At 35.4% G+C, this 23,736-nt stretch overlaps 2 protein-coding genes across 2 annotated transcripts; both read left to right on the top strand.

Annotated features, from left to right (window-relative positions):
- The first annotated feature begins 535 nt into the window (after positions 1-535).
- On the top strand, positions 536-6,764 carry LOC135834867 (solute carrier family 2, facilitated glucose transporter member 8-like). The gene is made up of 3 exons (XM_065348843.1): positions 536-1,901; positions 5,274-5,388; positions 5,503-6,764. The coding sequence occupies exons 1-3, from the start codon at positions 1,875-1,877 to the stop codon at positions 6,717-6,719; spliced, it is 1,359 nt and encodes a 452-aa protein (XP_065204915.1). The 5' UTR covers positions 536-1,874; the 3' UTR covers positions 6,720-6,764.
- A 6,507-nt stretch (positions 6,765-13,271) lies between these two features.
- Positions 13,272-23,397, top strand: LOC135834865 (protein ABHD18). The gene is made up of 9 exons (XM_065348841.1): positions 13,272-13,646; positions 15,743-15,827; positions 15,949-16,131; positions 16,231-16,343; positions 16,439-16,577; positions 18,804-18,893; positions 18,977-19,081; positions 19,182-20,014; positions 22,963-23,397. Exons 1-9 carry the CDS (start codon positions 13,558-13,560, stop codon positions 23,018-23,020), a joined length of 1,695 nt encoding a protein of 564 aa, XP_065204913.1. The 5' UTR covers positions 13,272-13,557; the 3' UTR covers positions 23,021-23,397.
- Positions 23,398-23,736: the final 339 nt, after the last annotated feature.

The following is a 23,736-nucleotide window of genomic DNA, read 5'->3' as shown; positions in this document are numbered from 1 at the left end:
AAAAATGCGATTTTTTGATTTGAAACATCAAAAAAGTGGTTATTGGTGAAAAGTTGACCCACTTGACCCCTATTTTTATGTATCCGTTGAAAAAGTTGAAAACCCCCTTTCACTCGATGAAATCAACTCGTCACAAAAAATCAAAATTCGAAAAAATTCAAACATCGAAAAAAATTTTAATGTATTCAGTTGTCTTATTTTGACTTCTTTCTGACGTATTTTATGAGAAAGTTGACAAAAATTACACTCATGGCAAAAAAGTTGCAATTCGATCATTTTTTGAATTTTTTCGAATTTGATTTTTTTGTGATGAGTTTATTTCATCGAGTGAAAAAGGTTTTTTCATTTTTTTCAACGGATGCGTAAAAATAGGGGTCAAATGGGTCAACATCACCCATCAGAACTTTTTTTCATGCTTTAAATCAAAAAATCACATTTTTCCACAAACTTTTAATTTTTTCAAATCGATTTCACGAAATAACGTTATCCTAATTTTTCAATATTATGTTGTTCAGCATGAAATCATAAAAAGACAGATTTTGTGGCATTTTTTGAAAAACAGAAGTTTCTAATCAGCCTCTCGAGGTTCCAAATCGTTTTGAGACTGCCTGCAAATCCATCTAAATAACTGCTGTGACCGAAGAGTATTAGGTACAATTGGTTTGCAGAGTAAGTAAATTTCGACTTTTCAATTGCACTCTATGAAATTTTGTGGAAATTTGCAAGTTTCTAAAATTTACTGCAGGTTCTAGGAATTTTTGAAAAGTTGCAGAGACTCTATACTGACTTGAACGCACCTGAAGTTGACTTGATAGCGCGTTAAAATTAGAGTGCAGAGTAAATTTTGGATTTCCAACTCTGTTCGGTAAAATTTTATGGAAATTTTGAGTAGGTACTGAAAATGAAGAATCTGCTGGAGGCTCCAGTAATTTCCAAAAGGTCGCTGGTAGTTCCAAAACGACTTGAAATCTACCTGCAGTCGATTTTATGCTGTAGTCTGTAGCTGAAAATGTGGGTTTTCAATTTTCAAGGTGAACAGTTCTCACGTCAGTATTGAGAAAAAAAATCAAAAGAAATTTGCATCACAAAAACACTCCTTGAAGAGACAAAAATTGGTGAATCGGATTCAATTTTCACGATTCATTTTCATTTTGAATCCGATTCAAAATTGATCCGAGATTCGAATCACCCCATCTCTGGTTCAAAAAGATAAAAATATGAACCCCTTCCACCTCTCACTTTTTTCTCAGTAGAGAGGCGAAAAAATTTAGGGGCTGTTTTGGTTCAAAGAGGGGGGATATTGGTGCAGGGTAGATTGAAAGCAATCAAAAATGTAAAAAACTTGCATCATTTTCCATTTTTCAATTTTTTGAAAAAATTGAGGGCATTCTGGCACCACTCGTTTTTTACTTAGGGGATTGAAAGTTTAAAGGATTTATTTTTTCATAAAATAGAACACCTTTGGGGGGGATGAGAGCAGAAAAAATCAACGAAAAAAATTCCACCAAGTATATAAATAAGAACCACCCTAGTATTAAGGTGAAAGAATTCAAGTTGAAAAAATTATTCTGCTGTGCTGTTAAAGTGAAAAATTCAGCTACGTAATATGTTTGACGATCGTGATTAAATACCTACTCGACTATTATCCACGTTTTTCAATAAACAGGTTTTACGAACCATTAGTCGAGAATCTAGTTGTACCTCGCCTCAATCTTCTTGAAGTTACCTACTTACTAATTCTATTAGTAATAGTTTGATTTCTGTTACAAAATGAGTTACCAGTTCGCGTTAACAGACGTTTTGTTTCAAGATTCATTGATTTTTGGTCATGATAATCGTTAAACTATTTACTGCAAAATAAAATTTTTAGTGCAATGAATACTTCGTTATTATTTCACAGGGTAAGTAGAGACTTCGTAGCTGGAGTATAACCTCGTACCTACTATAATAATTTTGTGTGATCACGTGAGACGAGCTTGTTAAAAACTGGTTATTTATTGCACGAGGTTACCGAGCGAGTGAATACACAATAATACATATAAAAACACATACCTTGCGTGGTTTTTCAAGATCAAATTTTATGCACATCGCTCAGGTATTATAGATTTCAAAATTTGCAATGCTTCGATTAATTTAAGTATCAATATCACGAATTGAACGATTAACATTTTGACACCAATTAATAAATATTGCTTTTTTGGACAAAATTTTGTAAGGATTCAATATCCTAAACCCATTTGAATATAGCGAATATTTTAGAAAAACTCTCGAACTCGATACTTATTGCAACGGAATGAAGTATGTACACAATTTATTCTTAAATGCTGCCAATTAAATTACGTAACAAGGGAAGTACCTATCCCAATAATCCACACAAATTTTCGAACAAGACATGGAATCTATAGAAAGACTCCCAAATAAATCACCAGCCAGAATTGCAGGCGTTAAAATTCTTCTTTTTTTGGCGAACTTTAATAATTAAAATTCGAGGGAAAATGTTGCACTTGACCAAGAAAGCTGAAAGGTTCGTAATTTATTTTTGATCTCCTGAGTCGATCAGCGTTGCCTTTGAACTTCCAGTAAATTTTTGGGTACTCCAGTTTTTGGGGGAAAAACGCCGTGGGATCAGAAGTGGTGAGGTGGAGTAAGCAATTTTTTTCATATTTTTTCTGTGAAAGATCTTCCGAAGGGATGACCAATGGCACAAATCGCAGCCCTCTAGTTCATTTTAAAGGCTGCAAAGGGGTGTCAAAGTTTTCAGTGAACTTGAAATATCATCCATTTCAGCAGTGGGTTACTCGATAACCGCGATACCTACCAAAATGGAACTTTTTCCAATGATTAAGGGTTTTGAGGGGCTTTTTGGTGATATCATAAAAATCAGTGTTGCTTTTTTTTGAACGAAAAATTAGCTCGAAAAGTTTCAAAACGTAGTTTTTTTATCGTTCCTACTCTCAAAAATTCTGAAAAAAATATATGTATTATGGACAACTTTTCATGCTCAACGACATATTAAAAAATTGAGACGGAGTTATTTCGCAAAGTCGATTTTAAAAAATTGAAAGTTTGCAAAAAATGTATTTTTTGTTTTAAAACATGAAAAAAAGTTTTGATTGGTGAAGTTGACCCATTTAACCCCTATTTGTACGTATCCATTGAAGAAGTTGAAAAACCCCTTTCACTCGATGAAATGAACTCATCACAACAAAATAAAAATTCGAAAAAATTCAATTTTCAATATTCCAAACATCAAAAAAAGTTTAAATGTATTCAGTTGTCTTATTTCGATGCAAGTATGGAAATCATTACCTATTTGTTGGACTTTAACATATTTGAGGAGGTTCTGAGGGCCATGGGTGAGGCCAATTTGAAAAACTAAGGCTATATATTCATGTTCAGCGATATCGAAAACATACTATTTCATGTGTCACACGAATGAAACCATTTTTCTGACATTTACCTCCTTTGGGGAGAAACTGGGGGCCGTGGATGAGGTCCAATAAAAAATATGACATCATATTCGTGTTCAGAATCACCAAAAACATACTATTTCATGTGTCGCACAAACAAAACACTTTTTTGAACTTTTACCCCATTTGGGGAGGTGCTTGGGGCCGTGGAGAGGTTCAATCGAAAATCTGACGTCATATTCGTGTTCAGCGGTACCGAAAACATACAATTCAATACATCACATGCCCCAGATATTTTATTGAAAGTATTGCCCAAATTGGGGTGAGGGGGTGCTTCCCCGACATTAAAAGATCCTATCTCGAAAATTGAATATTTCAAAAAAGCATCGAATGGTACATCTAAGGAAATTTTTTCAGTATGCGCCATTTTGAAATTAGAACTTTGAATTTGAAAGTTCAAGTTTCAACTTTTGAAGATGTCAAAATACTTAAAAAGTTCAAAATGCAATGTCTTTTCGAACTGCGAAATCAGTTTTGATCAAAATATAATAGCTTTAGAGTAATGCGCTGCAGAAGTTGAGTATCTCGGGACAATGTGAAAATAATTTTAGCCCCTTACGCTCCCTGGGGGGCTGGGACCAAACCGATCGCAGGTTGTTTACTTATTCAGTAGGTAGACATTGTCAAAAAAAATTGAGCAAAATCGAAGGACATCACTCAACTCATCAAAAAGGTTTTGAAAGTATGTGCCTGGATCGATCGTTCAAACGGATTAAAAAGATGGCAAATCCGAGTTCACAGGTGTTAAATTTACAGCCTTTTCTTTCTTTTTTCTTTTTCAAAAACTGGAGAGTTCAAAAATTTGCTGGACGCTCCAGAACGGTTCGAAACCATCACCAATCGACTTGGAAAATCGATAATAGTGTACAAACCTACGTCAATAATGGCAAAATTTTGATTTTTTTCAATTTTTAGACCAAAATTCAATTTTACCAAACCAATTTTACCAAAATTACCTAAATTTACCAAAATTACCAAAATTTACCACAATTACCTAATTTTACCAAAATTACCCCATTTCACCCAAATTCACTCAATTACACCAAAATTATCTACCTCAATTTCATCAAAATTACCCAACTTTACCCAAAATTACTCAATTTTACTAAATTCATCCACAGTTACCCAAATTTTACCAAAATTTTTCTAATTTTATCAATATTACCCAGTCCACTCAAAATTACCCAGTTTTACCTAAATTTACCAAATTCATCCAAAGTTAACCAAATTTCACCCAAATTTTTCTAAATTTATCAAAATTACCCAAGTCCACTCAAAATTACCCAGTTTTACCTACATTTACCAATTTTTACAAAAATTGTTCAATTTACTCATTAAATACAATTCCACCCAATTTTACCCAAATTCACCCAATTTCTCCCAAAATTACCCAATTTTACCAAAAATTAACCAATTTTACCAAAATTACCTAATTTTACCAAAATTTTATAAGTTTTTCCAAAATTACCAAATTTTACCCAAATTTACCCAATTTTACCAAAATTACCTAATTTTACCAAAATTACCAAATTTTACCAAAATTACCAAATTTTACCAAAATTACCAAATTTTACCAAAATTACCTAATTTTACCAAAATTACTCAATTTTACCTGAATTTACCCTCCTTTTCCTAAAATTACCAAAGAATTTTTTAAAATTTTTGCTAACATAGGAAACATTTTGAAGTTCTCTATCGATTCCCCTTCGTCCAGTTGAACAATTTTTTAGGTGGGTCAAGGTTGAGAATTTGAGATACCTACCTACTTTATTTTGTAAAGTGATGATTTTTTTTCTCTTCTAGATACGAATATGCTTGATTACTGTAAGTCCTTGTGTCATGGGAGGAATAACTTTGGGATTTTCTTCGATCGCGTTACCTGAAATGAACCTCAGTTTGGATGCATCATCTTGGTTTGGTAAGTAGGTAGATATTATATGTAGGTATTCAATTTATTCTACAAAATTTGAAAATCTCATTCGTGAATTCAACCTCAAGAAATCATAACATCGTTTTTATTTTTCCAATACAGGTTGTTTATTCACAATAGGAGCCCCATTCGGTAGCCTGACATCAGGATACGTGATCGACAAATTCGGCCGAAGACCTGCACTGATACTGAGCATAATCCCCGGATTAATAGGATGGCTGCTTATCACCACTTATGAAAAGAACACACTTTGGAGATTATTTGTAGGAAGATTTCTGACAGGATCATCCTGCGGATTATCTTTTTTCGCCGGACAAATGTACCTATCCGAATTCATCGACCTTGATCCGAATTTCATCGCTTACAGATCATCTTTCACAAATGCCATTCCAGCTGCAACATCTACCGGATTTTTTCTAGTTATAATATTCGGCACATTTTTCTATTACAAAACAGTAGCATTTTTTGCCTTCGTATTGGCTGTATTCTTACTAATCTGTATTAGTTTATTTATACCCGAAAGTCCAGTATGGCTGTACCAAAGAGGCAGATATGGAGACGCCGAATGGTCTCAGAATCGATTAAAGCTTACTTGTTCTTTCGAAAATTACCCATTAGGAGGATCGACCAAAGAAACCAATCGAGGAAGTATCCTAGATAGGCTTCGAAGACAAGATGTATATGTTCCTTTAATATTTAGTAGTGTTTGTCTTTCAATGATATACCTTTGCGGGTCGTCAGTCCTATCTACTTATCTAGTTAACTTGATAGATCCAGAGGGTATGTACTCTTTGCAAGATTCGTACACGTTGAGTGCGATTTCTGCTACTGTATTTTTTTTCAGCTCCATCGCTGTGATTTTTTGCATCCCTTGTATCGGTATTCGCAAAATAGCGATAGGTTCGACATTAGGAATGATGATCGGTATGCTGATTTATGGCATAGCTGACTATTTTACCACGTCTATAATTTATGCTGATCTGGCTCATTATGTTGGTATCGTTGCCATTGGATTGGCGCAGTTTTGTAATGGTTTCGGATTCTATGCTATACCGAGAGCAGTTTTAGGAGAAATTTTACCACCTGATGCGAGAGGATTCGCAGCTCTGCCCACTGTATTAATGTATGCTGCTCAAGCAGCCACTATCAAAGTTCACCCTTTTTTGGCAGTTTCGCTAAAGGGGTTTGTTTATATTATTTACGCGATATTTAGTCTTCTTCAAGCTATAATTTTATTTTACTTTTTACCAGAAACTGTCGGCAGAACGGTTACCCAAATTAGTAACGATTTTTATAGAAAACCAAGTTCTGAATTATGATTAATCCTATACTTAGCATGCGAATAAAAAGAATTCTTATTCGAACTCTGTGTTTGTCCTATTTTTTTTTACTAATTTTTTTGTTGTTGATCTCCGAACTTTCGGATTCAAATTTCTACAAGATCATTTTTGATGTAGTAAGTTTATTTTTCTCAACTCTGACATTTCTTCATATACCTATTGTAACGATAATTTTTTAGAAATTTAAATCCTGGAATAAAAAAACGAATTGACCTGGGCACTTTCAACAGCATCTCGTGAATACATACCTAAATTAGGGTGGATCACCTAAAAAAAGTCAGCAGATTTCAACCAAATTCAGCAAAGACCTTCATTTTGAGTTGATTTAGTTACTCAGAAAACATTTCAGCTTCTATTGAAAATTTCAAAAAAACGAAAAAATTTCATAGGTATAAGTTTTTGGCTATTTTTCTGAAATTTTTATAATTGGCAATAATGATCTAAAAAATGGTACTACTTCGCTCCAAAATATTTCGCCAGTTTCAGAAATTATACCTACCTTGAGAATTTCACCACGTCATTCCACTGAAGTTTAAAATATTTCTAACATGCGATTGATAAACTCAAAGATACTTATGCTTCATAGGTACATTTTAGTATCTTTCACCTTCGACTTGATTGACGGATTAATCCAAATCGGCAAGTCCAAAATTCGAATAGTAAGTAATTTTTTGTAAATTTCAATTTTGAACAATAAAAGAAAATTGAGCCCAACGAAGCGGAGGAAATAGTTTCTGAAAATTCATCAATCGAAAACTTAAATAGTATTAGTTTTACGCAAGAAGTCCATTTTGCTAGCCTTTGACATTTTACAAATTACAAACATCAATTTTCTAATAATTTTAGAAAACAAAACCATGGCCCAAAAACACTCGAATATTAAAATTTTTGTATCCCTACATTGAAATAGTCGGGGAGCCCGCTTAAGGATAAATTGCACCCCTCCCCCCCCGTCGATCCTCCGGGACAACTTTTTTCTTAAAGGGGGAGTCCTAAGGAACATTTCTAGCCCTTGTACTCAAAAAAAAAGTGGCCCTACATACAAAATGGCGGCCATTTTGATTGACAGGTCAGCCGAAATCGCAGATTTTCGTTCCAACATAGGACTTGCACAAAATTTTTCAAACTGTACAAAGGTAGATCGAAAGATCAAGCAAAAATTTATCACCTGTCAAAATCTCAAGTGCTGAAGTGCCTTTTTCGATTTTTGGTGAATTTTTGAAAATCAAATTTAGACCAAAAATGAGGGGAAAAATCAAAATTTTACCAAAATGACCTAGAAAGCTGAAATTTGTGATATACCCTATTTTCGACACGTCAAATTGATTGGAAACAGCTTCAACCCGTTTTTAGCAGTTCTGGAGCCTCCAGCAGATTTTTGAAACTCGAAATTCCCACAAAATGTCACCAAAATGGAGTTGGAAAGCTGAAATTTTTTCTGCAAACTAATTTCAATGCGCTACGAAGTCAACTGCAGCGGGATTTCAAGTCGTTTTGGAGCCTCCGGTGACTTTTTGAGAATTCCTGGAGCCTCCATCAGATTTTTGAAACTTCAAATTTTCACAAAATTTCATCAAATGGAGATTTTTATTAACGTTTCAAGATCATTTTCGATGTGATAAGTTCATTTTTCTCTATTCTGACATTCTTTCAAGTATCGTAACAGTAATATTTAGGGCTAGGATTTTTAAGCGCTATCAAACACGTTTTAAGCGCTATAAAAAAGCAATAAAAATGTAAGAAAAAAGCAAAAACAAGCACTATCAAATCCTACCATGTTACGTATCAAAATGAAGGTTTTTTCAAACGCAGGAAGATACCTCCCTTAAATAATATGTACAACTTGAACCAAAATGAACGAAAAGAAGAAAATGAAAAAAAGGAAAAAAACTGAAACTAAAAATTAGAAAATAAAATAAAATAAAATAAAAATTGAAAAATGAAAACTGAATCTGTTATTTTTCAGTTTTTCCTCCCTGGTTTTTTTAAACTTATCTTTTTTCAACAATTATTTTTTTTCAAAAATGTGCAAAAAGTTGATAAATTTTTGTATTTTTGGAACTAATTTCTTCAATTTTACCAATTTCTTACCAAAAAAAGCGCTATCGACAGAAAAAAGCATCAAAAAAGCAAAATTTCCGCCTTTTTGGCCCAAAATAAGCATTTTAAAGCATTTACACCCAAAAAAAGCAAAAAAAAGCACTATCAACTTTCACCATTTGCCTCAGAATGGGATGAAACGCAAAGAAAATATATTTATGCCGTATAGGGAGTAGCTACAAAAAAAAAGCATTATCATAAAAATCCTAGCCCTAGTAATATTTTTTTTAGAAATTGAAATTCTGGAATAAAAAAATGAATTGATCGAAGCACCTTCAACAGCATCTCGTGAATACATACCTATGTACATCAGGGTGGATGGCCCAAAAAAAAGGTAAGCAGATGTTGATAAAATTCAGCATAGACCTTTATTTTGAGTTGAAAGTTACTCAGAAAACATTTCAACTTAGAGGTGTGCCCCTGGAGGCGAGAAATGGGCCTTCAAAGAGAGAGCATTTTTGAAAAGGTTGTGGTTTTTACACTCGTGTCGGTACTCAATCTGTTTTGAGACTTTTAGGGTTCTACTGAGCTGTAGAAAATTTGCAACTCGCTTATATTTACCTAGATGAATTCGTGTTTTGAAAATTTGGTTCTTCTACACTATTCCGCATTGATCAAGCCAAAACATCGAAATATATGTATCTATCATTCCTGAAACTGAAAAAATATTTTGGAATGCAACGATGCCAATTTTTCAGTCGTTACTGAAAAATCAAAGAAAAAAACGAAAAAATTTCATAGGTTTCCGACGCAACCAACGGAAGACGACTAATTGTATTTTTTTGCGAGTACACGTCTACTAAAAGTTTGATATTCGTAAGGCCTTACATTTGTTTTTATTTACCTACTGTTTTCTAGCAGATTTTCGATGCCAAGTATACCGACTAAGTACAATAAAATTCGTGCGAGCAATATCGAATTTTCGAAATTGGCAATATTGATCTAAAAATTGATACTATACTAGGTTCCAAAATATTTCCCGAATTTCAGAAATTATCGCTTTTGATGTTTTGGCATAATTAATGCAAATATTCTAGAAACAAAAAATTCAAAACACGAGTAAAACATGCTTGGGTAGCGACAAGAATAAAAAAAAACTCGACTTTTTTAAAAATGCCTTACCTTTGAGAGGGAATTTTTTCCCTCTAAGGACACCTCCGCAGCTAAAATATACTATCTAAGTGACTTTCAACTTGAAGTGAAGGTTTCTGCCAAATATGGTCAAAAATCTGCTGACACTTTTTTAGGCAATCAACCCCAACCCACATAGAGCCTATATAAGGAGAGGGCGATAGAATCTACTCGCACACCTACTGTCTATACACAATGCTGCTACTTGCTGGCCTAGAGCCTATGATTCAACAAAGAGAAGGCAAGGTATTGTCACTGAAGAAATGTTGACCCTTTTCAGCCACTGAAGTGGCCTAAAATATCTAGAAATAGTTACTAAATTCATTGGAAAACGCAAAAGTAGTAAAATTTCATCAATGCTTGTGAAGTGGCCAATGGGTGCCCAACATCATAAGAAATTTTTTGATGGGTACCATTTCAAGTAAGTTCATCTGTATATTATAGAATAAGTGTTTATAATTTTTCTGGTAATGGACTTTACAATAAATAATGCATGCTCATGGCTTCGTTCATCGATCAGTAGAATCTAAAATGGAATGAAATAACCGTTTTACTGACTATAGGGATAGGGAATCTCTTAAGTGTCCTGCAGGGATTTGAGTGGCCAGTGACCCTTGGCTCAAGTTTCACACCACTAAAATTTTAACATCCAGTTTTGAGTTTTGCTCACACATAAAATATTGAGTTTTCAAATTTTCGAAAATCCATCACGCCGACGCTTAGGTTTTTCTCCACTGAGCAAATCGGCATGCCCCAAATTCGAATAGTAAGTAATTTTTTTGTAAATTTCAATTTTGAACAAGAAAAAAATTGACCCTCGCGAAGCGAAAGAAAATAGTTTTTGAAAATTAATCAATCGAAGACTTAAATACGTAGTATTATAGTTTTACGCAAGAAGTCCATTCCATTTTGCTAACCTTTGACACTTTCCGAACACAAACATCAATTTTTTAATTATTTTAGATAAGAAAACCATGTCCCAAAAACATTCAAATATTAAAATTTTTGTATTCCATGTCAACTCAACCAAAAAAAGGCGATTTTGAAAGTCATGTCTTTCGATTTCACTAAAATTTTTTTTACAATATCTACCCACCCAGTAAGTAAGAAAGCCGCAATCAGTTTGGTCCCACCCCCTCAGGGGGCCGGGGGGGGGGCTTCCATTATTTTCACATTGTCTCGAGGTACTCAACTTCAGCAGCCCATTCCTCCAAAACTATGATACTTTGATCAAAACTGATTTCACAGTTCAAAAGGGCATTAAATTTTGAACTTTTCAAGCATTTTGAAATTTTCAAAAGTTGAAAGTTGAACTCTCAATTTGAAAGTTCAAATTTCAAAATGGTAAGTGGGAGCTAGGTACCATTTAAAATTTCGAAAAAATTTCCATAGACGTACATTTCGATACTTTTTTGAAATATTTAGGTTTCGAGATGGCACTCGTTGACGAAGGGGGAGCACCCCCACCCCCAATTCTGGGTGAAACTTTCAAAAGAAAATCTGGGGCATGTGATATATCAAATTGTATGTTTTCGGCGACGCTGAACACGAATATGACGTCAGATTTTTGATGGGACCCATCCACGGCCCCCAGAACCTCCTCAAAGGGGGTAAAAGTTCAAAAAAGCGTTTTGTTCGTGTGACACATGGAATAGTATGTTTTTGGTGACGCTGAACATGAATATGACGTCTGATTTGTGATTGGACCCCATCCACGGCCCCCAACAATTTTTTTGGACTTTTACCTATTGGTGGAGGTTCTGGGGGCCATGGGTGAAGTCGATTTGAAAAACTAAGGCAATATTCGTCTTCAGCGATATCGAAAACATACTATTGCATGTGTCACACGAATGTAACAATTTTGGGGGGGTCACCCCCTTCGGAGAGGTTCTGGGGGCCGTGGACGAGTCCAATCACAAATCTGACGTCATATTCGTGTTCATCGTTGCCGAAAACATACAATTCGATATATCACATGCCCCAGATTTTCTTTTGAAAGTTTCACCCAAAATTGGGGGTGGGGGTGCTCCCCCTCCGTCAACGAGTGCCATCTCGAAACCTAAATATTTCAAAAAAGTATCGAAATGTACATCTATGGAAATTTTTTCAAAATTTTAAATGGTAGCTCCCCCTTACAGCGCCATTTTGAAATTTCAACTTTCAAATTGAAAGTTCAACTTTCAACTTTTGAAAATTTCAAAATACTTTAAAAGTTCAAAATTTAATTCACTTTCGAACTGTGAAATCAGTTTTGATCAAAGTATCATAGTTTTGGAGAAATAGGCTGCTGCAGTTGAGTACCTCGAGACAATGTGAAAATAATGGAAGCCCCCCAACCGCCCCCTGAGGGGGCTGGGACCAAACTGATTGCGGCTTTCTTACTTACTGGGTGGGTAGATATTGTAAAAAAAAATTGAGCAAAATCGAAGGACATGACCCAAAAACGTTGGTTGAGTTGACATGGAATGACCATCCCTACAGTGAAAATTTATTTCGGAAATCGGGATAGGAAAAAAATGTCTAAGGCTAGAGCATTTCCTCAAATTTCAAAATAAAATTTTGAGTAAAGATCAATTTTTTCTGAAAACTCTGCTCATCGAAGTTACCTTTTTTCCCATACTTAACTTATAATAAAATTTTCCAATTTTCATCCTTAACGTTGATTATTTTCCTTGCCTCAAACACCTATGCCCTAACTCAAAATTTCGTGAGTAAATTGTATTCAACTACGAAATAAAGACGAGTTTTTCATGAGTTTTTACAACTTTGAGATTTCATAGAATTTTTTCTATGGCGCGGATAGCTTTCAAACTAACTCCATCTTGTAGAGAATTAAACGTAGATTATTTTCCTTACATTAAACACCTATGTCCTAACTCGAAATTTCGAGTAAATTGTGTTTAACTACCAAAAAACAATTTTTTTATTTTTTTTCAAAAGTTTTACAACTTTGAGCTTTCATAGCTTTTTTTCTAGGGCGCGGATAACTTTCAAACTAACTCCATCTGGTAGAGAATTTAACGTAGATTATTTTCCTTGCCTCAAACACCCATGTGCTCACTCAAAATTTCGAGTAAATTGCATCTACTTATCTAAACACGAAAAACAAGCTGTTGTTGGCTGATTACGAGTTGGAATGATCGTCGCGTCTCCTTGTTAGTGAAGCTCGTCACGTTGATTGGTTGAGACCTAAGGAAGCAGCATGACGTCACGACGCATCGAACACTTTTTCTTTTTCACGTTGGCAACATCGTCATTTTCTGTTTGTTGTGTTTGTGTTTTTTTTTTTTTATCAGTTGAGTGATTAGATTTTAAGTTTTAACACTTTTAACTTAACAAAGTCAAAGTCAAACTATTAATAGTTCATAATTACGTGCATAATATTATTATATTGGATTGTTTTTTCGTAATTTGGAACCTAGCCGTAGGTTACACTTTAGTGTTGTACTTGACTAACAAAAAGCGATTCGTAAGCATGAAAGAAAAGATGAGTTGTAAAACCGCGAAGTGATAAGCGTTTGCGTTTGCATATTATTGTTTTCATCAAAACGAACGTTACATTTTTCCAGTGTTTCGCTGTTGTATAATGCCTAATAGATTAGATCAGTTTTATCGAAGCTTAGTATTTTCCAAATATTTCACCAAAGGCTGGGGGAAACCCGAGAATTTGAAAAGGTACGTAATACGAGTACAAATACGTATATACATATAAATGCATCGAAAGTATTTATGGTTTTACTGTGCGTCATCCTTATACGTAAACGTAAACATGAAGTTGCGGAAAGTGGTCATTGATCGAAACTAACTATAAGTACCTAACTGATAAGAATGATAACGCGATTTAAACTCTTTTTTGGTAACGTTAATCTTCGGGAACTTTTGAACGGTTGAAGGTAGGGCTTTCGGTTAAAAAAAATCATTTCAAAAAAGGATAAAATTACGAACATTTTGTTTCATTAGAATACCTAGGTGTACACTCAAAATGTTGAGTAATTTTAGTTCGAAGTTCAATACTTACCGTTTAGAGCAATTCATTGAAAAAATTGACGGATTTGGAATTTTTTTTAAATTTGAGATTTTTCAACTTGTAAAAAAATAGATACACTTTTCAACTCGTCAGCTCGGATTTTCGATTCACCAATCCTAATTGATTTGGTATACCGAACTCATGATAGGATTGAATTTTCAGCTGCGGAAGTTGATTACAACTCCTTCTGGAGTGATTTAAAATTGCTGGAGACAAATCAACTTTGGCTGGAGGCTCCAGATCGACTCAAAAATGGTGGTAATCGATTTGGGGAGTGGACTTTAGGGGGCAGGCGACATTTCGAGCAATTTATTGCAAAAATTGACGATTTTGGAACATTTTAAAATTTGAGGTTTTTTATCCTAAAAAAATTCATTTTTCAATTCATCGCTTCGGATTTTCAATTCACCGACTCTAATTGATTTGAAATACCGAACTTATGATAGGATTACATTTTCAGCTGCCGAAATTGATTACAGCAACGCCTTCTGGAGCGTTTTAAAACTGCTGGAGAAAAGTCGACTTTGACTGGAGGCTTTATAATTATTGGTTGGAAAATGATGCCAATCGATTCAGAGGAGGGGGTCAGGGGAGAGGCTCGACTTTAGCACACAAACCGAGTTTTAGATTTTTATTTCTATGTTTACTGCACGTTTTGTATAGAAAATAATGTACCAACGGGTTATTTTGGTCATTTCCAAAATCTGCCAAAAATCGAAAAATCATATTCGGCTGCTGAAAATGTGATTCTGAGGTCAGAATGATATGTTCTGTGAGCCAAATTTCAGCTCGATTCATCGGAGTTGACGAGTTGTAGAGGTTCCCTTGTAAGTTATTCGGCATTTTCTGTATGAATTCCACGACAAAACTTGAAAAACAAATTATTCTCAGAAGTTTCAAAATGGTGTGTTTTGAAGATTTTAAAAATTTATTCAACCTAGATTCCAGCCGGCAGCAAAAATTTTGGGATCAACTTACACGAGAAAGAAATGAGTATCAAAAATAAAGCAATGAGAAACTGAATTTGACCTTTTCATTTTTAGCGAAGTTCTGAAAATTCAAATTTGGTCCATTTTTCATGATTGAAAAAAAATTCAAATTTTAATCAAATTGAAAAAAAAAATGAATTTTGATTCCTTAATAGACAATTTTTGGCCCCTCAAATAGATTAGAGGTAGGGGTGATGATGATACAAAGCTGTTCTGAAGCCTCTTGGAATTTTAAATTCTCAGTAATTATAATTTTTATTTTTTCTTTGAATTTCAAAACACTTCTAAAATCAAAAAGTTGAACTGGACATCTGAAATTTTACTCAAATGATGGTGTATTTTCATATGTATATTTTTTTGTCCAATACAAACCTTTTTGTATTTCAAGAAACATTTATTCACACCATGATAATAATGACAAAAAATTGAAAAAATGAGCTCATATTTTTGGGGGAAAAAACTGAAAAAAATTGTTGATCAGAAACTTGCATGAGGGGAGGGGAGAGTAAGCTTGAAATTATTAAATGACACTTACCTATGCATTACGCAGATACCTACTTATTTTTTATTGCGAAACAAATATTTTTTGGAACCCCTGAAAAAAGGGAACAGGAATGAAAAAATGATTCTAAGAACAATCAGATCACGATTATACGGAGAAAATTGATGATATCAATGATAATTTTTTTTCAAAATGCTCAACATTTTTGAACATCAATAAAATTGTCCTAATTCTACATATTTTCTTTTTTCAGAATTTGCGAATTTCGCAAGATTGTTTCGAATCGAGAGACATGTTACAAATTGGTATCGTCTGATTATCCCGTTTACATCGAGCGAGTAAGTGTCTTTGTCTCGTATAGTAATTTCGAATAATTTCTCACTATTGATGAAAATGACGAATACAACACATTAGAAATAATATACCTACATTACATTTGTAATTTGTTGGTTAATTTAGGAAGAAGATGGAGGGTATTACAACGTCATCGACGGATATTTTTACACACCTTTCGCTCATTATTTACCCGAAGTTGTTCCGGTCGAATGCCGAAAAGCATACTTTCAGATGATAGTTCCGAAGACATGGCAATCAGAAAGCTATAAACCCGTGATTCTTCAAATCGCAGGCACCGGCGATCAGGTCAGTTGAAACCCTCACCAGTTGCGACTTATGCGATGAGCTGGCGCCGATTTCATTTCTGTAATTGACCGTTTTGTTTTGTTCTATTTCGTGTTACAGTATTACTGGAGGCGTAGAAATCTCATCGCGAAACCTTTGTTGAAAGATGCCGGAATCGGCTCGATCATTTTAGAAAATCCGTTTTACGGAAGACGAAAACCCGAAGAGCAAATGTTGGTACACTTGCCTATGTATATTATTAGGTTAGGTATTTACCAATTACCGTTCGAATTAAACGCTAACAAAAAAATAATTTTTGCCCTCGCAGAAGAACGGTATTGCAAAATGTGTGCGATATTTTCGTTATGGGAGGATGTCTGATTTTCGAATCGATGGTGCTGTTTCATTTGTGCGAACGCTTAGGATATGGACCTTTGGGCGTCACCGGATTATCCATGGGAGGACATGTAAGTTTTTCTCTATCTTCAATTTTTAAGTTATTGTGATAAACTGGTTGCTAAATGCGAACCAATGAACCGGTTTCAAAAAATTATTTTCCAGAATTGTGTTATTTTTCACACTGTACAACTTTTGTTGCGAGCTTTTTTCTCCATCTTCAAATTTTAGGTGATTGTCAAAAACTGGTTGCTAAATTCGAACCAATGGACCGGTTTCAAAATGTGATTGAACAAAATTGTGTAATTTTTTACGCCCTACCACTTTTGCTTCAAGCTTTTTTCTCGACCATCAATATTTAGGTAATTTTTGATGACTGGTTGCAAAGTAATGGACCGGTTTCAAAATCCAATCAGCAAAAATGGTTTAATTTTTCACGCTCAACAACTATCTATTGATTCAAGCACTTTTTTCTACCTTCAATTTTTGGTTTTGTTGCAAGCATTTTTCTCTATCTTCAAATTTTAGGCGATTGTCAAAAACTGGTTGCTGGATGCAAACCAATTTAACCGGTTTCAAAATGTTATTAGACAGCATTGTGTAATTTTTCATGCTCCACAACTTTTGTTTCAAGCTGTTTTTTCCATTTACAATTTTCAGGTATTTTATGTTGAATGGTTGCAAATTAATGAACTGGTTTCAAAGTCCAATCAGCAAAAATAGTTCAATTTTTCACGCTCTACAACTTTTGTTTGCGAGTTTTTTTTCTCTATCTTCCATGTTCAAGAGATTGTCAAAAACTGGTTACTAAACGTGAACCAGTTGAACCGGTTTCCAAATGTGATAGAACAGAACTGTGTAATTTTTCACGCCCTACAACTTTTGTTTCAAGCTTTCTTCTCAACCTTCAACATTTAGGTAATTTTTGATAACTGGTTGCAAATTAATGAACCGGTTTCAAAATCCAATCACCGAAAATGGTTCAATTTTTCACGCTTTACAACTTCTGTTTCAAGCTTTTTTCTTTTATGTATCTTCAATTTTTAGGTGATTGTCAAAAACTGGTTGCTAAATGCGAACCAATGAACTAGTTTCAAAATGTAATTATTAGACAGAATTGCGTAATTTTCACGTTCTACAACTTTTGTTTCAAGCTTTTTTCTCGATCTTGAATGTTTTAATAATTTTTGATAATTAGTTGCAAATTATGAACCGGTTTCAAAATCCGGTCAGCAAAAATGGTTCAATTTTTCACACTCCGCAACTGTTGTTTCAAGCTTTTTCCCCTATCTTCAATTTTTAGGCGATTGTCAAAAACTGGTTGCTAAATGCGAACCAATGAACCGGTTTCAAAATGTGATTGGTCAGAATTGTGTAATTTTTTCATGCCCTACAACTTTTGTTTCTAGCTTTTTTCTCGATCTTGAATTTGTAGGTAATTTTTGATAACCGGTTGCGAATTATGAACCGGTTTAAAAATCCAATCAGCGAAAATGGTTCAATTTTTCACGCTCTACAACTTTTGTTTCAAGCTTTTTTCTCTATCTTCAATTTTTACTTGGTTGTCAAAAACTGGTTGCTAAATGCGAAACAATGAACCGGTTTCAAAATGTGATTGAACAGAATTGTGTGATTTTGCACGCTCTACAACTTTTATTCCAAGCTTTTTTCTCGACCTTCGACATTTAGGTAATTTTTGATAACTGGTTGCAAATTAATAAACCGGTTTCAAAATCCAATCACCGAAAATGGTTCAATTTTTCACGCTTTACAACTTTCGTTTCAAGCTTTTTTCTTTTATCTTCAATTTTTAGGTGATTGTCAAAAACTGGTTGCTAAATGCGAACCAATGAACTAGTTTCAAAATGTAATTATTAGACATAATTGCGTAATTTTTACGTTCTACAACTATTGTTTCAAGCTTTTTTGTCTATCTACAGTTTTTGGGTATTTTTTGTCAATTGGTTGCAAATTAATGAACCGTTTTCAAAAAATTCATACAACGTTTTTGTTGCCTTAAAGTGTAGAATACAGTGCGCCAATAAAAACCAGTTCGAATTTTTTGACCAAACCAGTTTTTCAGTTTGTGGGCACCCTGTGCGTGGGCCTGAAATTGTGAAGGTCACTTTTGAAAGCCCTTATTTTTCCCTACTCAACGCCGCTTCATTCATCTCGCTACCTCTTTCCACTTAGAAATAAAAGCCACCGGCAGTACTTCTGAGTCATGTACCTGTACATACTATAATGTATGTGAATACTTGTATACGTACTTACTTAGGCATTTTGTAAATTCGCAGATGGCTTCGTTAATTGCCGCCTGTTGGCCTAAACCTCTGGTAGTTGTTCCTTGCTTATCTGGCACAACATCGTCTCACGTGTTCACAGAAGTAAGTGTAGCTGGACAGATCATTTAACCCTGGAGATTTTTACCCCCATGTTACCTTCAACGAAACGTGTTTTCTGTCGCTAGGGAGTGATCAGTCGAGCGTTGAATTGGGATATGCTGGAAGAACAGTTTCATTCGAATTTGAGTTACAAACAAGAAATCGCTAAAATGATAAACGTCAACGATAAGGTAAGCTGGTTTTGGGTGCTGATTTTTGTACTCGTAGCTACCTACGTGTTGGCGGTTTGCGTTTGTGCGCCTCTAAACTAGCCTACGTTGACAATTTCAGGACGCTTACCGAGCCGGACAAGAATTCGCCGCTCGAGCCTCGAATTATTCCAGTCAAATGTCGTCTTCCCTGACCGATAGTTCGAACGAAATGCACAATTTGACGAATGCAAATCACGCTACCGAAACGGACGACGACGAGGATCATCGTAGTAAACGGTCTCACCACGCTAATATTTTGAATTCGAAAAACAATTGCACAAAATTCGCGTCTACTTGGTCTCCATCGACTCCACGGCCACCGCACGAAATCACCGATAACGATTTGGAAGCGAGCTGGGCAGCTCTCTGCGCCGATACCGAGAAAGTAACCGAAGACGACAGCAACAAGAGTATCGAGAAACAAGCCGACGACAAACTGTCTAATCGTCAACAAACTGCAAGAGATGCGAGTAACTTGGTCGGCTCTGCTCCCGCTTATAACCTTTACACCTGCCAATTGGATAAAAAATTCGACGTCTCCGACGTAACGAACGGTTATTCTTATAGTTTATTAAACTATTTGGCCAAATTTATGCCTTCTTCGACGACGACGACGACTGCCTCCGAAACCAGCGATTCGAGAGCAGAAAATTTCAACGCTGCGGCTGAAACTGTGTTGAGTGATCGACAAGCGCTCAGCTTCATGAACGGTATTATGGACGAAGTTACACACTTGAAGAATTATCCGGTACCGGTGGATACGTCGCTGGTGATTGCCGTTTGCGCCGATGATGACGCGTACGTGCCTTTGAAAGGTATGTCTAAATTGGACGAAGTCTGGCCCGGCGCTCAAGTGCGATACGTGAAAGGAGGACACGTTCGAGCTTACGTTCAGTATCAGAAAAATTTTCGGTAAGTGGTGCAGTTTGTTGGTTTTCATTTTCCACGATTCTACTTAAATGTACATTTGAGCGAGATAAATCTTGCAAAAGGAACCTCTTAAGGTGTCAGTGTCCGCCTCCGATTTGAATGGGGCCGCGATTTTTGGGAAGAGCATGGTCTAAAACCCCCAAAACCAAATTTTCAGCTGTCCAAGTTCATTTTTCGATTTTTAGCGAAAGTTTGAAAATTCAAAATTGACTGTTTTTGGTGATTTAAGCTTTTTCAACCAAAATAAGTCCTAAAACTGATATTAATTCCCTAAATCCAAATTATACCATTTTCAACCATTCTGGAGCCTCCAGAGCAATTTTTCAATTTCTCCAGGATTTTTAATTTGCTCCAGAAAACGTCAATATGAAGTTGGGCAGCTGAAAATCGAGTTGTGTGTTATACTCGACCTATTCAACGAGTTTATCCATGTTTGAGCCGTATCTGGACAGGACACCTCAAGAGTGGTTTTTTCACCAGTTTTTTTCATAATAAAAAAATGTCCAAAAATCAAAAATTTCCCATTTGTTAAAAATTTTTCGAAATTTGCGCGAATCACTGTAGTTCATCGTGAACTAACGCCACGAGGGTGATTTTCGCCATTTCCAGCCATTCTGGAGCCTCCAGCGCGATTTTTCAATTTCTCCAGAATTTTGAATTTGCTCCAGAAGGCGTGAATATGAAGTTGGGAAGCTGAAAATCGAGTTGTGTGTTATACTCGACCTATTCAACGAGTTTATCCATATTTGAGCCGTATCTGGAGAGGACACCTCAAGAGTGGTTTTTTGACCAGCTTTTTCATAATAAAAATATCCAAAAAATCAAAAATTTCTCATTTGCGGTGGAATTTTCCAAAATTTGCGCGAATCGCTATATTTTGTCATGAACTAACACCATGAGGACGAATTTCGCCATTTCCAGCCATTCTGGAGCCTCCAGCGAGATTTTTCGATTTCTCCAGAACTTTGAATTTGCTCCAGAAGGCGTGAATATGAAGTTGGGAAGCCGAAAATCGATTTGTGTGTTATACTCGACCTGATTAACAAGTTCATCCACATTTGAACCGATTCTGGAGGGAACATCTCGAAAGTGCTTTTTTGACCAGCTTTTTTCATAAATAGATAAAAATATCCAAAAATTAAAAAATTTTCCATTTTAAGAGAAATTTTCAAAATTTGCGCGAATTGCTGAAATTCATCATGTTTTAGCCATATGAGGGCGAATCATGCCATTTCCAGCTATTCTGGATCCTCCAGTGCGATTTTTCAATTTCGCCAGAATTTTGAATTTGCTCCAGAAGGCGTAAATATGAAGTCGGGCAGCTAAAAATCGAGTTGTGTGTTATACTCAACCTGTTAAACGAACGTATCCACATTTGAGCCGATTCTGGAGGGGTCACCTCAAGAGTGGTTTTTTGACCAGTTTTTTTCATAATCAAAATATCCAAAAAATAAAAAATTTCCCATTTTAAAAGAAATTTTCGAAATTTGCGCGAATTGCTGAAATTTGTCATGAACTAGCCATATGAGGGCGAATCTTTCCATTTCCAGCCATTCTGGAGCCTCCATCGCGAGTTTTCAATTTCTCCAGAATTTTGAATGCTCCAGGAGGCGTCAATATGAAGTCGGACAGCTGAAAATCGAGTTGTGTGTTGTACTCGACCTCTTTAACGAGTTTATCCACATTTGAGCCGATTCTGGAGGGGACATCTCAAGAGTGGTTTTTTGACCAGCTTTATTCATAATAAAAATATACATACCTACAAAAATAAAAAATTTCTAATTTTGGAAGAAATTTTCAAAATTTTCGCGAATTGCTTTATTTTGTCCACAACTAACCCCACGAGACCAAATTTTGCCATTTCCAGCCACTATGGAGCTTCCAGCGCGATTCATATTCTTACTCAGCTAGCAACCTCAAAAACATACCATTTGATAATATCACTGTCACTCGACTTATTTTCACAATTTTTCATAATTTTGACCCCCTTTTTGAGGGGGACAGAGGGACATTTCGGGACGGAACCCAGAAAATAAGTTTATATTCGTACTCACTACTCAGCGATCTCAAAAACATACCATTTGATATATCCCTCGACTTTTCATGATTTCTAAAAATGTTGGCCCCCTTTTTGGGACACAATGGGACATTGAGGGGTGGAACCCAGAAAATGAGTTTATATTCGTACTCAGTGATCTCAAAAACCACTTGATATATCACTCGACTTTTCACGATTTTTCAAAATTCTGACCCCCTGTTTAGGGCACAATGGGACATTGAGGGGTTGGATCCAAAAAATAAGCTCATATTCGTATTCAGCGACCTCGAAAACATACTATTCGATACATCGCACGCCCAGATTCGTTTTTCAAATACCTACATGATTCATTTGTGTGTTACTGAAAAATCAAGCACCCCCCCCCCCCCCCACCAACCCCTCAGGATGGTTGAAGACCAATAAGCGGTGGTTTGATTAGTAGTTGGGTGAGTAGAGTTTGTAAAAAAAAATTGAGTGAAAGCGAATTAGTAACTTTGATTAGGTAATTTTATTAGACTGACCTTTTTTGAAACATTTCATTTTACTCTTCCCACCCCTTTTTTTAGACAACCCCTTGGAGGGACGGGTACTGAACGTAGTATCAAATTGTAGAGAATTTGAAGGGGAATATTGTTAGTCAAGGTAGTTTTTCTCGTAAATATAATATTTGCGGAGTAAATTGCAAAAAACGTGAATTGGAACCGGTTTTGGCCCTCTAAAAAATTAAGCTCCCAGGGGTACGAGGGTCGGTTTTTTTTCTGGTAGTTCAGAGGGTCCATCTAAAACACATTCTCGAAGATTAATGTGCCAATTTTTTCCTTTTTAAAACCGTTATTCGCCCGCTCTATATGTACATTCTTTAAAGTAGGTATATTTTGTGCTTTGATTTCAGATTGGCCATTGTAGATGCATTCGCCAAGTATCGTTCGACGTATCTACGACCGTTTTAATTACTTACGGTAAATACTATGTACCTCGTAATCGCTTCGGCCGCGGCAGCCTTTATCCTTCGATATTTAACAGATGTTATAAATACGTATGTATTGTACTGTGCTACTCGTAGCAGTAAATTCCGCATTTAAAAAAGCTCAAGTTACCTTCCGAAACAATGACTCCAGTATGTACCTAGTACCTACAGCGGTCATCAGCTTGTAATGAAATGAATCTGAACGCGGCGTTCATCCGTTGCTAATTGGTAGATTATTAAATAAACCCAAATAAGTACGAGTACAAGCGTTTCTAGAAATAGGTACGAGAATAAAAAACTAAACAATTATGAAAGTGTACAGTTTTTTAAAAATAAAATTGTCTTTTGTTTCGTGTATAATTTCATTTGTGTATGTTGACGTACGCGTATTATCCACCTACACCAAATTAGATTGTTCACCTTTGCATCAGCACGTTCTGCTCGCGATATTATTGCTGCAGTGACTGCATATACTTATTCGCCTTGTTACAAAATGAGTATACCTACCTCGTGTGTGTCTGTCTATGTACTTATATCGAAGAAAAAAATGACTGATTCCATTATTCATACAGTAATGGTATCGTAAACATAATGTTACCGCAGCACGAGTATAAGAGTAGGTAAGTACCTATATTAGCGAGAGAAAAAAGGAGAAGAAAAATTCCTCGACGTATGCGGCTCTCTCGAAAACTCTTTAGG

This window comes from Planococcus citri, chromosome 2 (genome assembly GCF_950023065.1).
Source record: "Planococcus citri chromosome 2, ihPlaCitr1.1, whole genome shotgun sequence".
NCBI classification, from domain to species: domain Eukaryota; kingdom Metazoa; phylum Arthropoda; class Insecta; order Hemiptera; family Pseudococcidae; genus Planococcus; species Planococcus citri.
Note: the sequence above shows the minus strand (reverse complement) of the source record. Positions and strands in the feature narration are given on the sequence as shown.